This window comes from Myxocyprinus asiaticus, chromosome 48, assembly GCF_019703515.2.
Source record: "Myxocyprinus asiaticus isolate MX2 ecotype Aquarium Trade chromosome 48, UBuf_Myxa_2, whole genome shotgun sequence".
Lineage (NCBI taxonomy): Eukaryota > Metazoa > Chordata > Actinopteri > Cypriniformes > Catostomidae > Myxocyprinus > Myxocyprinus asiaticus.
Window position 1 is genome coordinate 28,011,359 of NC_059391.1, and position 24,438 is coordinate 28,035,796.

The window sequence follows — 24,438 nt, forward strand, 5'->3', positions numbered from 1 at the left end:
ACACACCACAGCACCAAGATCAAGATTTAAATACTGGATTAAAACAAGTTACAGCTGAACTAATTATTGGTCACACTTTATATTAGGCGACCTTAACTAGTATGTACTAACATTAAATATATAAAAGACTATGTATTTTCTGTGTAACTGCATGTTGTTCTGCAAAATTCCCACATTTGCTGCTACTGAGGTTGAGGTATGGGTTGGTTTAGGAGTAAGGGTAGGGTTAAGGTTTGGATTAGGGGTTAGAGTTAGGTTTTGGGGTAAGGGTTGAGTTAGGGGTAGAGTTAACAGTGTAACTACAAATGTAATTAAATGCAAGTTCTTTAAATGTAATTACAATGTAACAACATGTATATACATAATAAGTACACTAACAAATTAAGTACAAAATTGTTAAGGCCATCTAATATAAAGTGGAACCGAAAGTTATTATTTTCTTGCATTACATTACTTACTCAGCGTCAGCAGGTTTGTTCTCAAGCACCTGTGCTTGTCCAGGCTCCTTTGACTTGTTCACCTGTGCTTGTCCAGGCTCCTTTGACTTATTCACCTGTGCTTGTCCAGGGTTGTTCTTTCTGCAGGTAAAAATAAAATTGATCACTTTCAGAAAACTGACAGTTGACATAGTGAAAGCTATTTGGTGGTGCAAAGCCTGCTAAACATGCATTTCGTTTAAACTGATCTTCTCATATTTTATCAGATTCTGCATTTTCTTGCTTCTTGGTTTTTTTATTTTTATTAACCAATGAGCTGTTTTTTAATAATCACATTAAAGGTGCACTCAGTACATTTTTAGTCATCTTAGACATCTAGTGGCTTGGATGCAGCATCATTTAAAATCAATAGTTTTCAGTTTCAGATGCCATTTTAGAAATTTACTATTCACAGTCAGCCATGATTACTTTAATCAGTGAGTGCAAATGTCAAACATTAGGACGATTACTGAGATTAAGTGAGTAGTATTCGGCTGGCCATGTGATTCTAACATGGCAGCCTCCATAAGCGGACCCTCTCCATGTTGAATAAGGTTACTGATATGACTGGAGTCTTCATTAGGTTGGCTTGAGAAAAAAAAAACAACCTACTGATCTACTATTTAAACTTATTAGGGCTCCAAGCACCAAAGGTGCAGGAATTACTCTGTAGCATCACCTCTAGCATTACCATAATTCACTCTTACTCACAAACTTGCATGTTGATTCAGTCTGACAAATCGTTCAACTGAATGAATGGAATCACTCAGGGCTGTGTTAACCAAAAGCATTGTTAGCCCAAGTTGCTCTTAAAGATCATTAGTGCCTATGGTACCTACGATCAACTTACACTAATAATGCTTTTGGGAAACACATCTGAACATCTGACTCACAGCACTGTTATTCTGTACTCTCAGTCATCTCTGACTTCAAAATAACAAATGTTCAGTATACTCAGGTTTGGGGAGTAACGGATTACATGTAACGGGACCTACAGAGCTGAAATATTCTTCTAAAAAAATTAATGTGTGTTCTGCAGAAGAAAGGAAGTCACTTGAGTACTTGAGTACTCTTTTAATTTGATACTTTCTTACTCTTACTCAAGTAATTATTTATGTTAGCACTTTTACTTCTACTTGAGTAATTATTTTTTTAAAGTAAATGTACTTTTACTTGAGTACAGTTTTTGACTACTCTACCCACCTCTGGTTATGGTGGCCTTAGGTTCTCTATCCAAATAAACACTAGGATGACGTCACTGTTCTGAAATGAGCAAGGCCAACCCCTGTAACCATAGAAACGTCATACCAATGGCTACATGACCTGCCAATCAAATCTTGTCTAGCAATCCACTGGCTGCATCTATTCACTGAAACAGCCAATGAGCATTTTGGAGAGGACATGGAGCCTTTGATCTGGTTTGATTGACAGCTCTGCCTGTGAATTACAGAGAGACTCATGGGTGGGCTCAAACAATGCAGACATTTCACCGGAATAGTGGAGACCTCAAGACCTCAATGCTGATTGATGAAATAAGTTTTATAATCAATATATTTTTTTTTTTGATAACAGACATTTTAATTTACGTGATGAAGCAAACAAAGGATGATCAGTCATTTTTTCCCTAAATTTTTGCTGTTTTGGATAAAATGGTCAAGTCTACTTTCAATCATGGACATTTACCATGGACTGTATGCTTGAATTTCCTGCCATCATCCGATTGGAGCAAAACCAGAAGATATAAAAGATAAGTAATACCGCTCACATGTTGCATGTTTTAAAATCCACTCTTTCAGTATTTTAATGCATTTCTGTAATGATGTCATTCAGATCGTAAAACAGTGGGCATATTTCGAAGCTAGAGACTTATAGCTTTCAAACAATATCAGGTTTGTCAAGATTAAAGTCAGACATGAAGGTAATATAATCCAATAAACATACAGTTGAAGTCAGAAGTTTACATACACCTTAGCCAAGGTGTAACACAGTTTTTCACAATTCCGGACATTTAATCGTAGAAAACATTCCCTATCTTAGGTCAGTTAGGATCACTGCTTTATTTTAAGAATGTGAAAAATCTGAATAATAGTAGAGAGAATTATTTATTTCAGCTTTTATTTCTTTCATCACATTCCCAGTGGGTCAGAAGTTTACATACACTTTGTTAGTATTTGGTAGCATTGCCTTTAAATTCTTTAACTTGGGTCAAATGTTTTGGGTAGTCTTCCACAAGCTTCTCACAATAAGTTGCTGGAATTTTGGCCCATTCCTCCAGACAGAACTGGTGTAACTGAGTGAGGTTTGTAGGACTCCTTGCTCGCACACGCTTTTTCAGTTCAGCCCACAAATTTTCTATCGGATTGAGGTCAGGGCTTTGTGATGGCCACTCCAATATCTTGACTTTGTTGTCCTTAAGCCATTTTGCCACAACTTCAGAGGTATGCTTGGGGTCATTGTGACCAAGCTTTAACTTCCTGGCTGATGTCTTGAGATGTTGCTTCAATATAGCTGCATAATTTTCCTTCCTCATGATGCCATCTATTTTGTGAAATGCACCAGTCCCTCCTGCAGCAAAGCACCCCACAACCTGATGCTGCCACCCCCATGCTTCACGGTTGGGATGGTGTTCTTCGACTCACCCTTTTTCCTCCAAACATAACGATGGTCATTATGACCAAACAGTTCAATTATGGTTTCATCAGCCCAGGAGGACATTTCTCCAAGAGGCAAGATCTTTGTCCCCATGTGCACTTGCAAACTGTAGTCTGGCTGTTTTATGGCAGTTTTGTAACAGTGGCTTCATCCTTGCCGAGCAGCCTTTCAGGTTATGTCGATATAGGACTCATTTTACTGTGGATATAGATACTTGTCCACCTGTTTCCTCCAGCATCTTCACAAGGTCCTTTGCTGTTGTTCTGGGATTGATTTGCACTCTTCGCACCAAACTACGTTCATCTCTAGGAGACAGAATGTGTCACTTTCCTGAGCGGTATAATGGCTGCGTGGTCCCATGGTGTTTATACTTGCGTACTATTGTTTGTACAGATGAACGCGGTACCTTCAGGAGTTTGGAAATTGTTCACAAGGATGAACCAGACTTGTGGAGGTCCACAATTTTTTTCTGAGGTCTTGGCTGATTTCTTTAGATTTTCCCATGATGTCAAGCAAAGAGTCACTGAGTTTGAAGGTATGTCTTAAAATACATCCACAGGTACACCTCCAATTGACTCCAATTAGCCTATCAGAAGCTAATTGGCTAATTGCCTAAAGGCTTGACATCATTTTCTGGAATTTTCCAAGCTGCTTAAAGGCACAGTTAACTTAGTGTATGTAAACTTCTGACCCACTGTCTGTAAATAATTGTTGGATTTAAACCACATACACCAAAACGTTCGTAGTGGGCACGATTATAACTTTTGAACAGATTGAGATACTATCACCAAATTTGGTACACGTATGTAAGGACTCATTCTGACCTTTGCTTCTTGGTGGTGTTATAATAATTAAAAAAAACAAAAAATGTCTAACTATGGAACCGTTAGTCCAATCGACTTGAAATTTTGCATGCAGTGTCTTTGACTCGGTTGAAGAAGGAAGAGAAATCTTATTTCTTCACTTCTGCAGGCAAAAGGGTGAGACGCGGATTGCTCAGTGGTCTCCTTTGGATCCGTTAGCATGCTCGGTGGAACACGGAGAATCTCAGCTCCTTCAGCGAGATGGAGATTGTATGGCCAATGTTCAAGTACGTACGTTACTTCCTTGGGCAGCGAGGCTACACCTGGGAGCAGCAGGGCTGTAATTAGACGCGGCGAATACTGTCGCTGGAAGCAAGGCTTTGGAGGAATCTCCGGGGTTTTATAGTCTCGATAACATCATGGTTAAGGGATGCGTTCTGTCGTACATTTCATCCAATAGGAGTTGAGAGTTCAATCCTTCAGAATTTCACGCCTAGGTGTAAAGTGAGCAAGGCCTGTTGGTTTCTGTAATTTGTTTGGACACCCTTTGTTTGATTTTGGTGCCGACCCAACAATATATCTATCTATCTATCCATCCATCCATCCGTCCATCTGTCTGTCTGTCTGTCTGCCTGAGAGATTTTCTGGGCTGAATGCATAAAAGTGAAGGACCATATCACATTTAAGTTTCTTTGCAAATGTTTTTAATTTTTTTAATTGTGTTAAGGCATAATAAAAAAATTTTTTTTAAATCACCCACCTTTCAAGATCCTTCTTTTTTGTTTTGTCTAACATGTCGACAATCCTACTGGAGAATATGCAAATGATTATCATACGTAAAACATGCAATCAAAATTTGACCTTTTATTGTCCAATACATGTTTCTGGTCTTACTGTGCACGTATGCAGTAAAAGCCTGTCTTCAAAATTTCATGGAGTTTTGTGTCTTTTATTTCATCTCTTTTAATTTGAGTTAATCTATTCTACACTCCTTGGCAAAAAATGGGCCCAACCCCAAATGGCAAAACATTAGGTTTTTAATGGTTTTCACCACCAATTTAACAAATAGATATGGGATAGTTTTCCCTTTGGTTTCTTTAAATGTTTAAGGCTTGTGGGTAAACTTGCAGACCGATTAATTTGCGTTAAATGTGAGACCAAATATTCTAAGGTTAAAATCTGAACTCTGACCAGGCTAAACCATGAGCCTGAAGGACTTGTTCTCAAGACACTTCCTGGTGTTCTTTGTAGTGTGGGCAGGATCAATTTATATGACAATTTTTGTAGGCTTTTTTTTCCTGTCTTTGAGAACTGTAAATTGTGATCAGCCCTGCATGAAGAGGCTTTGGGCCTTCCAAACTGCTTTCTTTCTGGCAACATCACCTGTTGTTTCAAAGCGTTGAGCAATAGGTAATAGAGAAATAAGGATTTTCTCTGCCTTTAGGGTCCTGTAAACTACCGAATAGCTACAGTTGGCCTGACGCAGACCAGCTATGCAATTTTTGACAGCAACCCATGTGTGATATTTTGCTAATTTTTGGAGCAGATTTTCTCACTCTTATCTTAGGATTCACAACACTGCACACTCTAGATCTCTCCCTGCTTCTTCCATTCTTTCATTCTTGGTTCCAGTTGTCAGTCCTTTGATGGGCAGATCAGCAACTAATGACTAATCGTTTTAGAAAAACACATCCCAGAAGATATTTTTGGGAAATGTTGTACACCCAGACATGTGTTAGTTTGAATGTTATCATGATTTTACCTTTGCAGACTGGTAGAATATATAAGTGATTTTCCCTGATTCCAGCTTTTTCCAAACACTGCAGCAAAATTTAACCAGCAAATGGTGGCACAGAAGCTCTCAGGAGTGCTCATTTCCTGTCCAATGATTTCTTGTGGAGACCATTTAAAGCTTCATGTTTTGCCATTTTGGGCTTGGCCCATTTTTATTTATTTATTTTTTTATGCTCAGGAGTAAACAGTATATAGCATATACCTAGAATTTGACATAATTAAACTTATAGCAGATATACACATTTAAAATGTACCATCTTTCTGCTCTGTAAAAAAGATCAAAACTTTTGCTAGTCAATTGAGTAAGATCCTTTTTACCAGCAGAATGGTGTATTCATGGCCACATTAACACACAAGTTTAAGCCCTAGGGGCCGTCCTCAAATGCATTTAAGATGATAGAATGAAAGAGATGGCAACCATGGTGTGCAACAGCAAAAGCTGTCTGTCTAGCGCAAGTTCATGTAGAAGAAGCCCCGGGGCCCAGCAGTACCTTAATGTGGCCCTGGGTGTGGTTAGGACATCAAAAAGCAGGCACTAAAGCCTAGCACACCTTACATGACTCAAGCTCGCCTGCTTTAAAGTAGGCGACTGTCCGCAAGAAGTAATAGATCTTACAACCAATGGTCACGTAGTGTGCGAACTCGCCTTTGAATTCTTTTACTTTTTGCACCGTATCATGCAATAATACAAATGTTTCATGTTATCATGAACAAACTTTCCCATTCACATGTGCACAAATTTCGAGTTAATCGACTGATGCGCTAAAAAAATTATTTAAACTTTGCAGGCTATTTTCAGGTGTGTGGATTTAAATGCTTTCTTTTTCTTCTTTTACTTTGTTGTGCTTTATTATCATGAAGAAATACACATGAACGATGACTCTCTTCTCGAAATTCTAACACACGCGATAAAAAGAGACACATATGAGCAGGTGTAATGGTGATGTGTATATTGTTTGACCACGTGATCAGATCACCCCAAATAAACAGAGCTTCAGTCCACAATGAATGATCGTGTAGTTGATACACCCAGTCATTTAGTGTGCGCGCCACCATGGCTGAGAACAAAAGACTGCAAGTCGTGTAGTGTGCCAGGGCACCGACTGAAAGTCATGTAGTGTGCGCTAGGCTTAAGTCAATCAGCCAAACCCTGACTCTTTGGATGTATCCAACCTGAGTGCACTGTATGACTGCTAAATTTTTAAATTATGCATTAGACTCTCTTACCTTTTGCCTTCACTGGTATTTGTCTGTAGTCTGTAGTTTGCTGTAGCAGACTCTCCTGCTTTCAAATCGTCATTCTTGACTTTGACTGGTTACCAAAGAAAAGTTCAGTCATTTACAATCAGTTCTCATAGTTAAGATGATAAACAGTTTGCAAATTTGTGTTCACAATTATTTAGAAATTATGTGCTTTTTCATAGCATATGCACTTATGTCAGTTTAGCAAGAACCATCTGATTACATTCTTATTTAATGCAAATGAATGTTTGTCTAGGGCACAGTCGGTCAAACCAATATCTATTTAGAGCTGGATTTTATTCATGGTCATAAGTCAGCCAACACATGCAAGTTGCTTTTAAAGGATCATTATTGCTATTTATTTATTATATTATCAGTAAGCATTGTTAATCAAAGGAATTGACTATGCAAAACAAAACTCAACATATGCAGCATTAGTTTGAATGAATCGCTCAATAAAATAACACTCACCTGTTCTGTACATCAGCAAGTATGCTGACTGAGATCTGTGTATAAAAATGTCAAAGTTATGAAAAAGTCCTTTTCATATGCATATACTAATTGTATGCCCATATGTAGAAAGACCTATTGCCCAAATATATCATACACATTTTCCTTTATCTTTTAATGCATACTAACTTTTTATTTTATTTTAATGAATGACACGATTAATGTACTTTCAGCAGCCTTTCTGAAGGCTCAGGAGGGTCTTTAAATAAATTAATTTAAAATCACTGGCATGTGTTTTGTAATTTGAAATATATGAATACTACCTGCCAATGAGGTTGTCTGTATGATGCATCTAGAGGGAAAAGGGTTTGATAAGTAACTCATCAGAAAGAGAGGTTAAGAGATACAATACCTTTAAAAATCTCCATTTCTATCCATTTTTAATTGTTCTCCCTAATTGGTCTGTCAGAAATGTCCAGATATCTGTGCTCTGTTCAGCACATTACAGCAGTCTATTCAACCCTAGATTCTACTCAATCATGCAGAGTATGGAAGTCTTTACATATATACAGTAAATGTATCAAACAAAAGCTCACCTTTTGAACACTGTGATCATCAAAATGATACCAGTTATCACTGTCATCCTTGATGAGAGCATCATAATGGCCGCTAACATATGAACCATGGTGGTTAATGATGACATACAGCTCATAGTTTGGAGAAGGTCCACACTTTAAAGAATCTAGCTGTTGAGAAGAGAGCACACTGTGTTTATCAGCAAGGCATCTGCATTTCCACAGAAAGAGTCATATATAATGAGAATAATGCAAGTTTAGTGATAGAATAGATTCCCTTGGCATAAGGCCCATCCTATGTTTCAGTGTTCAGATTCTCGCTCGAACCATCAGATCCTGTCGGAAGATGACATCAGGGGAGAGGAGCTTCACCCAAAAGAGCATCGTCCACTAGATGCCTTTACACTCACAAATTGGGTATGTTCTCGAACTGGTGCTCTTCACGTGGTGTAGACCCAGTGAATTGCCCTATATCTTAGATTCATACATTTCTACAAGAGCGGCTTGACATAGGTTTAACTCTGTCAGTAGTATGACCACTATTGCCGCCTGTACCAACCAGACAGAGAGGGATGCCCCGATGACTACTGTCTGCTTCGGACCCTATGAGTGACTTCAGATGATGAACTGCTGCCAGCTCCTACCACACAACGAGGGACATTACACTGGCACCGCCCATACTACAGTCCTAAAGACAGACTCAATTAAGATGGAATGAGGCACACCTCACTGCCCTCTGGCTGCATCATATGGATTTATGATAGATTACCCAGTGAATCTGCTGTCATCAATAACTTCTTAAACATAAAGCAACATTTTTTTTAACTACTGCGTGCATTACTTTCTTTTTTGAAATGGAATACTTGGACAATACATTTTGCAGCCAAGACTTTATCTACCAATTATCCTAAGGCAACATAATGTATATTATGCAATCTCAGAATGGACTTTTTAAGACTTTAACTTGCAATCCCTTGTTCTGCTTTATCTTATAGTCCTAAACATTACAACCAAATATTTTCTGAGTTTATTCTAAATATATTACTTTAAAGATAATACGCATGGCTAACTGAAATTGGCACTATATCCAAGTTGTACAGCCAGAGGGGAACTGGCCACCCGGTAAGCCAGGTTTCCCACTAGGTTTTTCTTTCTTGGTCACTTCCTGATCCTGTTGCTGCTGACATCAAGCACAAGTGTTTGTAGCCTGCTAGCTTTGTTTAGTATCACCTATCTTTCTGTTTTCATCTTTTAATCTTTTATCTCTGCCATTTTTCAGTGTGCATCAGTTGTTTTTTCCGCATTATTCTCCTATCGTGATTTAACTGCGTGCATTTTTCCGCGTGCATCCGCTTCTATTTTTATCACACTTAAACTGTGTACATTTTACTGAGTGCACCCATTTTCTCCTCTGTGCTACACAGATTATTGCATCAACCTCAAAGCACCGCTTATCAAGAACACTCATAACAACAAACAATTGTGTGAAGGATTCACTTTGATCTCAAACCCTCACCACTCAAGAACAAGCATAACAACAACAACAACAACAACAAACAATTGTTATTGCTTCCTGCATCACATGCCACATGTTTACTATAGCTTCTTCCGTCAACAGTGAGGGATTCACATGTGATAAATGTAAGGCATTAGTCAGACTGATGGAGAAGGTTAATGAGTTAGAGACACGCATCCGAACGCTAGTGGAGGAAAGCCAGTAGATAGTGTTTCGGATGTGGGTAGTACAGCAAGCAACACACACACTTTGGTTCCGGCTGAAGAACCCTCACAGCAGGGTGTTTGGGAGACATCTTGCGGCACACTCGTAGGGCAACGAGACACCACTCTCCCGTTCCTGTTAGGATTTCCAATAAATTCTCCCCACTTAGTGATGCACCCACTGAGAATCATGTTGAAAGCACCCTTGTTTTTGGTGATTCTATTGTAAGGAATGTGAAAATAGAGACTCCAGCCACAATTGTTAAATGCATTTCCGGGGCTCAAGCATCTGATATCAGATCAAATTTACAAGTGCTGGCTAATGCTAAATAAATAATGTTTATTTAGTAAGTTTATATCATGTAAAAACATGTTATTCATGTCGGCACTAACGATGTCCTGCTTTGCCAGTCGGAGTTCACTAAAGATAATGTTAAAGAGGTGTGTGAACTTGCAAAACAATGTCAGACACTGTAATATGCTTGGGCCCCCTCCCTGCTTGTCGTGGTGATGAGTGTTATAGTAGATTAGTGTCACTGAATGGCTGGATGTCTGAGTGGTGTCCATAGAATAGCATAGGATTTACAGACAATTGGAAGAGTTTTTGGGGTAGACCTGACCTGCTAAAGAGAGGTCTCTCTCTCCAGGGAAGGTGCCGCTCTCCTCTCTAGTAATTTGGCTCATAGTCTTAATTGTGATAGTATTTGAATAACTGGGGCCCAGGTCAAGAAGCAGACAAACTGGCTAATCCGAACATCTGCTAGCTGCCTTGAGACGTCACACAGGTCACAAAAACTACAGCACATAGAAGCTGTATCACCTAGATATCATATAGAGACTGTCTGTTCCTTGAACTACCAAACAAAAAACTATCACTAAATCATTTAGAAAAAATTTGATAAAGGTTAAACTTAAAAATAACAACAACAAATATTGAAGATACACATCATACTAAGGTAGACTACTAAACATTAGATCTCTTTCAAACAAAGAATTAATCGTAAATTATTACAGATCATAATTTGGATGCGCTCTGTTTGATTGAAACCTGGCTTAAACAGGATGAATATATAGTTTAAATGAATCTACTTCCTCAGATTATTGTTATAAACACGAGCCTCGTCTGAAAGGTCGAGGATGAGGTGTTGCTATACTTTACAGTGAAGTTTTTGGTGTTACATAGAGACCAGGATATAAGTTTAAGTCTTTTGAACTAATAATGCTTAATGTGACACTTTCAGACACAAATACAAAATCTTCCACAAAGCGATGACACCTCAGATAATTCCCTCATTACTTGTATGCTGCGATCAGCTAATGTTAATCAACCTACACCATGCTATTGTTCAGGTAGAACTATTCTTTCAACCACTAAAGATAGCTCCACTAAAAATCTTCCAGATTTATCTCATATACACAGTAAGCCAAAAAGTCAAGAAGAACTTGATGAAATAACAGAAAATATAAATACAATCTTCTATAGCACTCTTGATAGTGTCGTCCTTTTCGATTAAATAAAATTAAAGAAAAAAACCCCGCACCATGGTACAATGACACAATGACAATCACACTCATGCTCTCAAGAGAGCAGCTCGGAAAATGGAGCGCAAATGGAAAAATACAAAATTAGAGGTATTTTGCGGTGCATGGAAGGATAGTGTCTGTTGCTACAGACAGGCACTAAAAGCTGCCAAGTCTGCATATTTCAGCAAACTGATAGAAAATAATCACAAAATTCCTAGGTGTTTATCCAGTACTGTGGCTAAATTGGTTAGGAATAAAGCCTCGACTGCACCCCATATTCCGTCGCAGTACAATAGTAAAGACATCATGAATTTCTTTACTGAAAAATTTTTAATAATCAGAAATAAAATTGGAATTATGCAATCTTGTCACAGTACCTTAGAATACAGTGTTTCTTAATTTTCCTCACAAATCACTTCAATCCTCCGCTGTCATAGGTAATGAAGCGCTAACAAAACTTATCGAAACATCAAAAGAAACAATATGTATGTTAGATCCTATACCAACTAAGCCGTTAAAAGAAGTATTCCCTGTAATCTCAGAACCTCTTCTTAATATTATTAACACCTAGCTATCCTTAGGACATGTCCCAAGAAACTTTAAAATGGCAGTTATCAAACCACTTATTAAGAAGCCACAGCTTGATCCTGGAAAACTGGCTAATTATAGACCGATTTCAAATCTCCCTGTTATATCAAAAGCACTAGAAAATTATCCTCCCAACTATGTTCATTTTTACAGAAAAATAGTATATATATATATATATGAACAATTTTATTCAGGATTTAGGCCCCACCATAGTACAGAGACTGCTCTTATCAGAGTTACAAATGATTTGCCCTTATCATCTGATCGCAGATGCATTTCTCTTCTAGTGCTTTTAGATTATAGTGCTTCCTTCGACACAATGGAACACAACAATCTCTTGAATAGGCTAGAGAATTATGTTGGCATTTGTGGACTTGCATTAGCATGGTTTAGGTGCTATTTGTCAGACTGCTACCAATTTATATACTGCAGCCAAAAGTTTAGAATAATGTACAAATTTTGCTCTTATGGAAAGAAATTGGTACTTTTATTCACCAAAGTGGCATTCAACAGATCACAATGTATAGACAAGACATTAATAAGATGAAAAATTACTGGTAACACTTTATTTAGATGATCCCAAATAGATATTTAACTGACTATAAGTGACTAATCGACTGACTTGCTATAGGTAGAAAACAGTGTTTCAACAAACATTCAGTATACTTTCAGTAGCCTGTATATAGATCTCTATTAATGACCTTTTAATGAACTGATGTTCTCAACAATAATGTAAGTAGTTCATTAATAGAGATCTAAATACAGGCTACTGAAAGTCTACTGAATGTTTGTTGAAACACTGTTTACTAGCTATAGCAAGCCAGTTGATAAGTCACTTATAGTCAGTTAAATATCTATTTGGGACCATCAAAATAAAGTGTTACCAAATTACTATTACAATTTGAAAAGAACTTCTTAAACTACTTCAAAAAAATCCTCCACATACAGCAATGACAGCTTTGCAGATCCTTGGCATTCTAGCTGTCAGTTTGTCCAGATACTCAGGTGACATTTCACCCCACACTTCCTGTAGCACTTGCCATAGATGTGGCTGTCTTGTTGGACACTTCTCACGCACCTTACAGTCTAGCTGATCCCACAAAAACTCAATGGGGTTAAGATCCATAACACTCTTTTCCAATTATCTGTTGTCCAATGTCTTTGTTTCTTTGCCCACTCTAACCTTTTCTTTTTGTTTTTCTGTTTCAAAGGTGGCTTTTTCTTTGCAATTCTTCCCATAAGGCCTGCACCCCTGAGTCTTATCTTTACTGTTGTACATGAAACTGGTGTTGAGCGGGTAGAATTCAATGAAGCTGTCAGCTGAGGACATGTGAGGCGTCTATTTCTCAAACTAGAGACTCTGATGTACTTATCCCCTTGTTTAGTTGTACATCTGGTCTTCCACATCTCTTTCTGTCCTTGTTAGAGCCAGTTGTCCTTTGTCTTTGAAGACTGTAGTGTACACCTTTGTATGAAATCTTCAGTTTTTTGGTAATTTCAAGCATTGTATAGCCTTCATACATCAAAACAATGATTGACTGATGAGTTTCTAGAGAAAGCTGTTTCTTTTTTGCCATGTTTGACCTAATATTTTTCTTAAGACATGCCAGTCTATTGCATGCTGTGGCAACTCAAAAACAAACACAAAGACAATGTTAAGCTTCATTTAATGAACCAAACAGCTTTCAACTGTGTTTGATATAATGGCAAGTGATTTTCTAGTACCAAATTAGCAATTTAGCATGATTAATCAAGGATAAGGTGTTGGAGTGATGGCTGTTGGAAATGGGGCCTGTCTAGATTTGATCAAAAATGACTTTTTTCAAATAGTGATGGTGCTGTTTTTTTACATCAGTAATGTCCTGACTATACTTTGTGATCAGTTGAATGCCACTTTGGTGAAGTACCAATTTCCTTCCAAAACAGCAAAATCTGAACATTTTCCAAACTTTTGGCCACCAGTGTATGCGTAAATGAGGAATTATCAAAACAAACAAAAGTTAAGTATGGAGTGCCACAGGGATCAGTTTTAGGGCCTCTGCTTTTCTCTTTATATATATGCTTCATCTGGGAAATATTATCAGGAATCGTGGAATAAGTTTCCACTGACGATAGCAGACGATACCCAACTTTATATTTCTTCAAAACCTGACAAAATTTCACAATTCTCCAAATTAGCAGAGTGTATCAATTAAATCAAAGACTGGATGTCCAGAAATTTCCTTCAACTCAATTCCGACAAAACAGAGGTACTAATAATTGGACCAAAAACCTCTAAAAATAAGCCATTAAAATATAATTTGACTCTCGAAGGATGTACTATTACATCGTCTTCTACAGCAAAAATATTGATATTTGATACCAATCTATCCTTTGAAAATCACATTTCCAATGTTTGTATAACAGCATTCTTCCACCTCAGAAATATTGCCAAGTTGTGACATATGCTCTCTGTTGCTGTTGCCAAAAAACTAATTCATGTGTTCATGACCTCAAGACTAGATTATTGTAATGCATTACTGAGAGGATGTCCAGCAAGTTCAATAAATAAACTTCAACTGGTTCAAAATGCAGCAGCCAGAGTGCTTACCAGAATCAAGAAATATGATCATATTAACCCCATTTTATCATCGTTACATTGGCTACCTGTTAATTTCCGTATTAATTATAAACTTTTGTTAACTACGTACAAAGCATTGAATGGTCTAGTTCCACAGTACTTAAGTGGCCTTCTCCCATGCTATATTCCATCACGTTCATTATGATCGCAAAATTCTGGCCTGTTAATAGTTCCTAGAATATCATAATCCACAAAAGGAGGTAGATCCTTTTCATATTTGGCTCCTAAACTATGGAATGGTCTCCCTAACACTGTTCGGGACACAGACACACTAACTCAGTTTAAGTCTAGTCTAAAGACTCATCTATTTAGCCAGACATACGCATAATTTACCATCAACTCACAATTAGGCTGCATTAGTTATGTCTGCCGGAAACAAAAACATTTATCATCATCTATTACTCTGCCAAAAAAAAAAAAATGGCATCTACGCTAATATTATTAGGGCCCAAGCACTGAATGTGCAGAGACCCTATTGTTCTTCTAAGGATTATTAGGGCCCAAGCACTGAAAAATGTTTGAAAAATGTATGTTTGAAAAATGTATGCTCTGGAATTTGAAAAACTCCGCATAGGGATTTCATGTTACAGGTACCAAATGTGGGTGCCATCATGCCAAGACACTGACGATGTTAAACTGCAAACCGAGTTTTGATATATCGAATGGTGTTGCCATGGCGACATGATAAACGTCAAGAAATGGGAAACAGGAAGTGTCGCATATCTTCTGCTTGCATGTTTGTCCTTGTGGGCTGATCACATCGATGTGGCTATTTTGGGTAAAGGTCGGAAGTGTGGCACTTTTAACAGACCTTGAAATATCCCTCTTATGTTTACCTGAATTGCTTCAGTTTTATTTAGAATAATGTCAAGACAGTGCAGATTTAAAATTCGGTAGGGATTCTTGATATATTAAATAGTGTTGCCATGGCAATGCATTAAATGTCATTATTCCTTTTTATGTATATTCACATTTTTGAGGTACTTGGCATGCTTGAATTTTCATGATATTTTGCACACATCAGAGTTAGGCCTGGGAAAAAGTTAACACATGGGCGTGGCTGGGGAGCTCTGTAGCACCACATTTGACAAAAGTGGTGGGGTCAGTTTCTTCTACAGTCACCAAACTTCCTACATATATTGTTCTCATCAAGCTGGACAACTTTCAAAATTACAATCATAAGCTCCGCCCAACAGGAAGTCAGCCATTTTGGACTGGATATAAATTTTTTTGAAAATTGCAGGCCCTTATCTTTTGAATACTCCTCCTAGGGGATTAATGTGACTGTCACCAAATTTAGGCAACCTTATGCCAAGACACTGAAGATGCTAAATTGCGAACTGATTTTTTATATATCGAACGGTATTGCCATGGCAAGGCAACAAATTAAGGGCAAAAATGTGAAACAGGAAGTTCCTTATATCTTCTGTGTGCATTGTATGATTTTGATGAAAATTCAGCAGTATATTTTGTAACGGGGGCTGATCACATTTATTAGGCTATTACGGGTCACGGTCATAGCGCCACCAACTGGCAGCAGGAAGTAAGACAATTTCAACAGACATTGAAATAGCCTGCTTGTGTTTACATGAATTGCTTCAAAATTCTTTACAATAATGCCAAGACACAGCTGGTGTAAATTGTAAAGGGATATTTGATATCTTAAATAGTGTTGCCATGGCAATACATTGTTATTTCTTTCTTCCTATAGTTGGGTGTAAAGTTAAACGGTTGTAACTCATCAATGCTAGGGAGTACAGACCTACTGCCTGGTCTCTTTGAAGACACTTGGCAGTTTATTGTGCAAGTGAAAACGGTTTTTAAACTGAAATAAAAAAGTAATAGAAGTTTACGTTTATTGTAATGAAAATGTACTACACAAACTTTTTATTTTGTTATATAAATAAAATATACAAAAAATCTCAAATGATATGTAAAAATATTAGAAAATCAAAGCCACGTCTAACCCAGATCTGATCCAAATTTTAGGTCGATATATCAAAAAATGACCTTTTGGTGGCAGTTTTTATTCAGACGCAGTACCAGAAATGTCCAATAGATGACAGCCAAGCTCCATTGGTGAATGATTCCCAAAAGACCACATCTGTACAAAGAGTAAAGTCGGCAGGAATTGGCATAAAAACAAAATATACATTTGAGAACAATAATAACAAAAAGATCTGTTATATGAAAGCTTTTTCTAAGGACAGGACAAGCCTTTTTTTTTTTTTCATAAAATGCGATAAAGGTGGGAGAGTAAGATATAAAGTTTGGGATCTAAATAAAACTAATGTTAGAAACACCTCTCAAACCACATGTGAAGTGACAACATTTTATCGCACAACATTATATAAGATATTTACAAGATTAGAAACATTATAATAACTTCTAAATAACTGGTTACAATGTAAGTGCTGTTAGCAGTTGGAGCCAGCAAATATTTTCATTTTCAACAAACATTTTATATTTTTTCTGCCATAAATTATAGTTTGCTATAATTCCTCTGTATCGCTTGAAATGATCACGTGGTTGATGCTGCTTTCTAAACTGAGAAAGGCCAGCCCATGTAACCATGGAAACCTCACACTATTGCCTAAACAGAATGAAGATTTATTGTACTAATATATTATTTAATAAGAATTACAAGTAAGTCCCAATGCCCGGTTGCATAAAACATCAGTTTTTCCCTTAAGTATAACACTTAAAGTGTGATTTTCCCTTACATCCTGAAATAACCTGAGGGTGTTGCATATAATCCCTTAGACACTTCTCTTAGCTAAGGGAAACCGTTAAGGGATTTACTACAGTTTTACCATAATACAATTCTAATGTTACCATGAATCCAACATGTCCCTACCTACTTTCAGAAGATCAGAAATGTCCCAACCAACACTTGGGCAGTTTACCACAGAAAAAAACTTTATACTATGTTTTCATTTTCATTTAAATCATTATTAAACTTTCTTACTATCATTATTAATATGTAAATTATTGTCTGACCTCTTCTGAATAAATGCACGTGGGGAGCGCTATCATGTGACAACTATTCCTTTTCTCAGCAATTTTCAGGCTGCACCAATCACAGTCATTTGTTACTACTGCATAAAGATTTTTTTTTTCAAACTAATTTCTGAAGGAAACATGAAATTCAATTTGTATGGTACAATCCTGGAAATGTATAGATTAAACAAATTTTTTTTAGTTAAAATCTTTCCTGTGCAAGTAAAAAACTGTCCTGAGTTTGCATGCGAAAAATTAATGAAGGGTTCTGCTTTTACAGCCAGTAAGAGCCCTCTTGAGAAAGACACCTTTGAATTTTAATGATTGTGTCGGGTAAGGGGTGGATCATGGTGCAAGATGTTTAGATGCTTGTATAACTGTGCAGATAACTGATTGCCATCCTAAATTAAGAATAGCAGTGGTGGTCACTAAGACTGTAAGGTATATAACCTATATACATATTCGTGATATATTGCAAATGAACTTGCATAATGATTTTAATGTATCCATTTATAAAGTAGACGAGAGCAGGCTGGTGCAGTCTGGCGAGGAGTGAAATAAGAGCTGTAAAGTCGGACAGTTCTTACTTCTCATAGTGGATCAGCTGCTACAAGATCAAAGGCAGATATTACAGAGGTATATAATGATGATTTGTGAGTTTTCACTGCAAAACAACCCCAAAAAATGAGCAAATTGCATCGAAAATTTAAGAAAATGTTAAAAATGAAATATTTAAAAAAAAAATCAGTCATTTTGTAATCCCAGCTAGCCAAATTACGAGGCCATATTTCCTAACTGCACTGTAATCATGGTTGGTAACTTATAATATATATTCTATGGGCAGAAATGCAGTATTCTAACCTAATTTATGTCCTCATTTGCCCAACATTAATTTAGAGGCTATTTAAACAGTTGTGCATATGAATAAGGAATACAGACTCCAAGTTAATGTACTTCATTTATTTTGACAATGAACAGAGAAAGAAATGCAAGAATAAAAGAAATTCAAACCACGAAACAGAATTGCAATGAAATTACAAGCCTAAATGACTTCTGTGCTCATACTGAAATCTACTGTAGTGACTGAAGGCAGAAGGAAATTAAGAAGAATTAAAACAGAATTTCACCAAGATGGCCTAGAGCACCGGAAATTCCTCAGAGCCATAAAACTAAGAGCTGACAAAATGGTTCCTTAAAGTCTGGCATGACCCAGCTAAATGAGATAAGGATAACCATCTGTGCAACTTAATCATCTTGAGAAACAAGGGCAGATCTGTCCGAACACACACTTGGAAAACCACCACCAGTGGAAAACACATTCCAAGAGAGAGAGATAAAGAACCCTGGAAACCCATGAAAAGATACTAATTCTGGGCAACAGCCAATTTGACACACTTAAAATGAGACATTTCCTGGGGAACGCCTGACCGTCATATGCTAAAACTCACCCAAGACAAAAAGAGCTTGATGACTTGAAGAAAGCATGCTTTCTTTGAAAGGATTCCTTGGTATTATCTTTAGCAGAATAGACTAATGCTCATAACTTCAAATGTACAAATGAATTTTTCAAGTATATACAAGTGTACCTCAGGACATCTCATCTTAATCTAGGAACTTTGACACAAACGCAAAATTTACTCTAATGTAATTTTATCCTGCACCTAATCTGCCAAAGTGCCTAGAACGCTCATTCAAGGTTTAATCTGATCGTAAACCTGACAATTATGTTTTTCATAACATGTTATGAACAAATTAGTAGAAAGTTTTATCATGCATTACAACTGAATTATAACTGTAATTTAAAAAGAATGTACAAGTGTTTGGTATGTAATTGATTGTCTCTTAAATTCCAGAATGATGGTGTGAAGTATTTTGGGGTTATTTGCAGTTATAATTTTCTTATGAAAGTCATGTTTAAAATGTTCCGTTTTTGAGCAGGAAACTGACAAACCTTGGAACAAAGGCCATAAATTAATTATCTTGAGGGGAGGACACTCTTGACCATGTGCCTCTGAAAAGCCGCCTCTGATTGGCTTAGAGCCTCTTTGGGGTGTGGCCAGTCTACACTCAAGACTCTGGTACCAAGGAAGAAATCTTTGGTCTTCTCTCTTCTCTGCTCTTCAATTCCTCTGCAGCTCCTCATTCCTCCGTGCTCTTGCCCTCGTGGCTTGCAGCCTCCTTGCCATGTAGAGTCCAAGGAAGCTCAGGACACAAAGTCCGGAGGAAGCCTCTCACTCTCTGTTCTACAGTTCACACACTTCCTTGCGAAAGGCCCACGCTTCAAAGCCCTGCCTCATCATCCATCGATGCAACAGACAAAGAACAATCTACGATCATTAACAGAGGTCCCAAAACATCAACAGAATGAACTTTCTACAAAGAGCCCAAGAACCAAGCAACGCAACAACACGCAAGTACATCTCCAGACTTTGCTGAAAATGCAGGTGTATTATTTATATACTTTGGGTAATCCGATTGCAAATTGATTTAGACTCAAAGAAGGATAAATGGTTCTTAAGGCATTGTCTACAGACTCCATAAAGTTAATTTTCTCTGTACTGATAATTTCTTTCACATTCTGTCACTTTACTTGCCAACCTGTTTCATGTTTGTATGTGTTAGATTAGTTTTATGTTTAGAATAGCAATAAAGTCTTGTTTGTATTCAAAGATAATTTGACTGTGGTATATTTGATAATCTCGTCACATGATTTTAAAAGACCTTGCTTCATAGCTCATATCCAAAATATGTGTGTGATATTATTTTCAGTAAGCCATGAGAATAATATTACTCCAATAAGTGAATTAATTATAATTCCCTTATTAAAGCTAATTCCTTACAATAGAAATTGTGAGCAGATACGAGATGTTGTATTATGATTTTAATGATTGAGAATTTTATTCAGACAAATAATTTAATTATTTGTCATTTATCTTTCTTATAATGGTTGTAGAACGCAACGTATTCCATTATAAATTTCCCTACATAATGACGTAGAATGTGGACAGTTTAATTTCTAACACACATACTGTTCCTACATAATAATGGTGGAGAACGCGGGCAAAAAATCTAAATAAGTTATTTGTCGTTTTATACACACAGTCATTCTTTTCTTTGAATCTAGATACAGAACATGAAACTAGTCTAAAGATAGCATCTGTGGCTTATAAATTATGCTCTGGTTTGTTGTCATGACAATGAAAAAGCAAGAGTATTACCTCCCCGCTATGAGTTAGGCTGAACGCCGCCTTCAGTGCTCATGAAAAGAACACAAAAATAGAATTCAACTCTATGATGAATCAAACCCAGACACACTTTATGGAATAAAGTTCCAGTTAAACTAAAACTCCATGAAAGGAGTTTGAAATTTCCCCTGGTAGGATGAGAATTCGCCTTGCAGTTCTGTAAGGAAAATAAATGAATGATGCTCCTCAATTTATTTCTAAATGGCCTTATTTAATAGCTAGATTGATGACATTGTGATGTTTCAGTGCATTCAACTAGTCTATCTTAACTGTCTGTGGTGTAATCAATGAAGTAGAGGTTCGCATTTTTGTGTCTGCTCACTGAGCGTATTTGAAAATAACTTGTGTAATGCGCATCAATGTCTGGGTGTAATTTTGAATGGAAGTATAAATGTTTGATCACACTAGAGATTTGCACTAAATCTGTTTAACATCAGTGGATAAACCCTGTTGCGTATCCAGAAACTGTTCAAATTATGTTGTTTTTTAAACATCCACAGTGAACCTGCAGTTTAAATATAGATTAATCTTGCTCCGAATGAGTTGAAAGTATAAGCACCACTTCGTATAACAATTACGTCAGTTGTTTGTAATTGCATTACTGAAGAATTGCTCTTTAAAAGAACTAGAGTGATAAATACCATGCTGCAAATGACTAAGCATGTGTGATGAGGAGGAGGGTGTGGCCGGGCCGTGATGGAGCATGGCTGGCGCTGAATCAGCTGATCAGTGGGAGAGCGAGATAAGGGGCAGCCGGAGGTGCCAGTTCGAGAGAGAGAGACACACACACAGCCGTGTTGTGTGTGTGTCCTTATGTTTTATGTTGGTTTAAGTTTATGTTGTCCATTAAATTTTATGTTGACTGTTCGGCTGGTTCCCACCTCCTCCCTGCCCAACCTTTACCTGTTACAGCATGTTACTTTATTTTTGCATTAAGATTCACCTTGAATGCATTGAGATCACTAGAGCCACATTGAGTTACAATGAGCTAGACGTGACTGCTGTGATTTGTGCATTGGTGAACATGCTGATGTTCATATGAATCGATGAACTTGTATTTTTATTAGTGCTATAGAAAGATCATAAATCAATGCCATTGGTTGCTATGAAGATGAAAGTTCAAGGGAAGTCTTAAAGAGACTCTTCTGGGGCAACTCAATGTGTATGCGCAAACTGCCGGCACCATATTGTCAACATAGCACAGCATAGCTAAGCTAATAAGTTAGCGGTCTTTCATTGAAAGCCTATCCTAAACCCTAACATAAAAAGCTAGTGGTTAGCATCCTGTGGCCTGTTACAGTTAGATATAGCTTGTGTTTGAACAAACTTTAAGTGATTTAACCCTTTAACTTCTCAAACTTTAAACACATTTTATCTCTCTCTCTCATGCATTTTTTCAGTTTTTCTCCCTCTCCATTATCTCATAACACAAATTATTGTCTCTCAATGAGCAACTGAGTTTAAGTTAATTTAAGCTGAATTTGGAGAGCTGATTAAAATGTCTCTTTTCTCCATGATTCCTTTATTATTACCACTTTTATCAATTCCTTACCATAGCTGAACTACTAGATAATAATAAGTCTGAAACTTACAGCTGCCTGTCATTCTTATTATTTTCTACCACCCATCAGTTTCCAGCTTATTTTTTAATTACTTATCGGCTGTTTTATTTGATTTCACTTTTGTGTGTTGTGCACTGAGCTGATTCTGTTCTATGTGGAGAGCCCCCACTGAACATCATCGACACAATCTCCAGGCCACACAGTATAAGCCTTATCCATTGTGGAATTTTAAATTGACAAAGTCCCTCCAATAAAAATGTTCTGTTACACAATCACGATCAACGAGCACCAAGCCTCAATCGGAATCCCTGATATTGCTATTAAGCATAACAACAGAACATTTATTGGTGGATTTTGTTAATTTAGTCTTTGTTTATTTTCCATTTCATTTTTAATTCTGTCTCCCTCTAACTTTTCTCTCCCTACTGTTTACAGTCTAGAGACAAAGCCTGTTTAACCACAGATAATTCTGGTTAAATTATTTATCATCAGTAAGAGTCACCTTGAAATGTCAAATTATGAACCAAATTTTGTGTGTTCTCCCTAGTCTAACCTCACGCAACTACTTTCTTTGTGTTTATCAATGCAATCCAAATTCCAGTATCCAAACGCAGCCATGTCTGGAAATAAATTGCAGGGAGAAGTGCCAGGTAACCGTCACCACCCCCGAGAATGCCTTTGAGGCATCTGTGGTAATCATTTTAACTGTACCGCATAAACAGGTGTATGGTGTCAATCCTGCCAGACTGAATTTTTTTTTATTACACTTCACTAGTTGCTCACATTCTCTGAAAACAACACTTAGCTGTTACTACCCTTAATTTGTGTCCCCATACATTGAAGCCAACATCTAGCTGCAACACTACACCTAGGCCCTTAACCCCGTGCAGATCTGTGTCAGTTCTCTCCCTAGTCTTCCACTACAGTGTGCCAACATGTCGCTGAAGACTGACCCCACGGCCCACTGGAAAGAATGAAGGTGATACTGAGTGACATGCTGGAAAAATTCACCAACTACCTGGCCCACAACCTCATAGGCCAGATTAAACCAAGCAACAAGAACGCCACCCATCTGACTCAGTAAGTAAATGACCTAAAGCTGCAGTCCACAAAGACACAAAAGGTGCTAATGCATGCCATGTGCCGCATAGACCAGCTAGAAGCTGAAGCCCAAGATCGACGCAAGGTATCCAAACAACTGGGACAAGCATCAATGAGAGAAATCGAATGGCCCCAGGAAGCACTGACAGCTGCCAAGCACAGAGAGCAGCAGGCTAAAGCCACCCAAGAGGACCTGGAAAAGAAACTCTAGATTTGAAAGACATGAACTCTCGAAACAAGGCCTTGGAAGGCCATCTGGAAATGTCCAGAACTGAAATTGAAAGCCTGACCCAACAACTTGACCTCACCAAAGATGAGCTTGACATGGTCCGAGATGAACTGAAACACTCTTGCGAGTTAAGGCAAGAGCTTAAAATGAACTGGCATCCCATAGCAGCACCCCTGGTCAACAAAGCAGCATCCTACAACCAAAAGCTGCCACATGATGAAAGACACGAGGGCTCACAGCATAAAACTTCACCAGCCCTCTTCAAAGAACCCCTCCCCAACTAGAGTGAAAGGGTAAACATCCCAACGAATCCTGAAGCAGCACCTGGAATGAATTTTAAAGACCTCGACAAGCTGGCAAGGAACATTGACAAGTTCACACCAAATCCTGCTGAGGGTCACAAGATCCATGCTGACCAGCGTGACATAGACTTCTGCCTGAATATGAGGCCTCAGATGACTAACAGTGACACTTTATGCCTACTATGGATAACATCCAGCCATGAGGTACAAAGTTTTCTTGACAGTCAAACCATACAGTCTTACTACCATCTTCTGAGAGAAGCCCTGATTAAAGAATTTTCAGATCCAGAGTCTGAACAAGAACTGTTTACCGCCCTGAACACCAAACAGGGACAGAAAGAGACCATACAAGCCTACTACCATCAACTATGGCAAGACTACTTCCAGTCCCAGAACAAATCTGAGATGGAAAAAGAATTTAACTTCAAATCCATTTTCCTCCGAAACTTGCATCTCACAGTGAGCTATCATCTAGGAGTCACAGCCTGTCCTCGCACGATGACAGCTCAACAACTGTGTGACTTGGCACATAAGGCTTATGTTAAACAAAGAATTG

The 24,438-nt window shown here is 37.7% G+C and overlaps 2 protein-coding genes and 1 pseudogene across 13 annotated transcripts in view; 1 reads left to right on the forward strand and 2 right to left on the reverse strand.

Moving 5' to 3' along the window:
* Positions 1-24,438, reverse strand: part of LOC127437111 (ribonuclease inhibitor-like) — a 481,472-nt gene that overhangs the window by 447,033 nt on the left and 10,001 nt on the right. For 10 of the 12 annotated variants that reach the window (XR_007896522.1, XM_051691797.1, XM_051691799.1 and 7 more), the window contains exons 2-7: positions 8,014-8,163; positions 7,741-7,769; positions 7,439-7,473; positions 6,953-7,037; positions 4,692-4,739; positions 459-578 (exon numbers count right to left, since the gene is read on the reverse strand). Coding sequence is in view for 11 of the 12 variants with exons in the window: in XM_051691797.1 (XP_051547757.1) it covers positions 459-578; positions 4,692-4,739; positions 6,953-7,037; positions 7,439-7,473; positions 7,741-7,769; positions 8,014-8,163 (467 nt within the window). In the remaining variant the exon portion in view is untranslated. The remainder of the gene's footprint in view (positions 1-458; positions 579-4,691; positions 4,740-6,952; positions 7,038-7,438; positions 7,474-7,740; positions 7,770-8,013; positions 8,164-24,438) is intronic. The other 2 variants (XM_051691789.1, XM_051691790.1) reach the window with 2 other exon arrangements.
* LOC127437619 (tyrosine--tRNA ligase, mitochondrial-like) overlaps positions 1-24,438 on the reverse strand; it is a 145,884-nt pseudogene that overhangs the window by 36,703 nt on the left and 84,743 nt on the right.
* LOC127437130 (E3 ubiquitin-protein ligase RNF19B-like) overlaps positions 1-24,438 on the forward strand; it is a 127,035-nt gene that overhangs the window by 30,470 nt on the left and 72,127 nt on the right. The gene's annotated exons all lie outside the window — the stretch shown is intronic.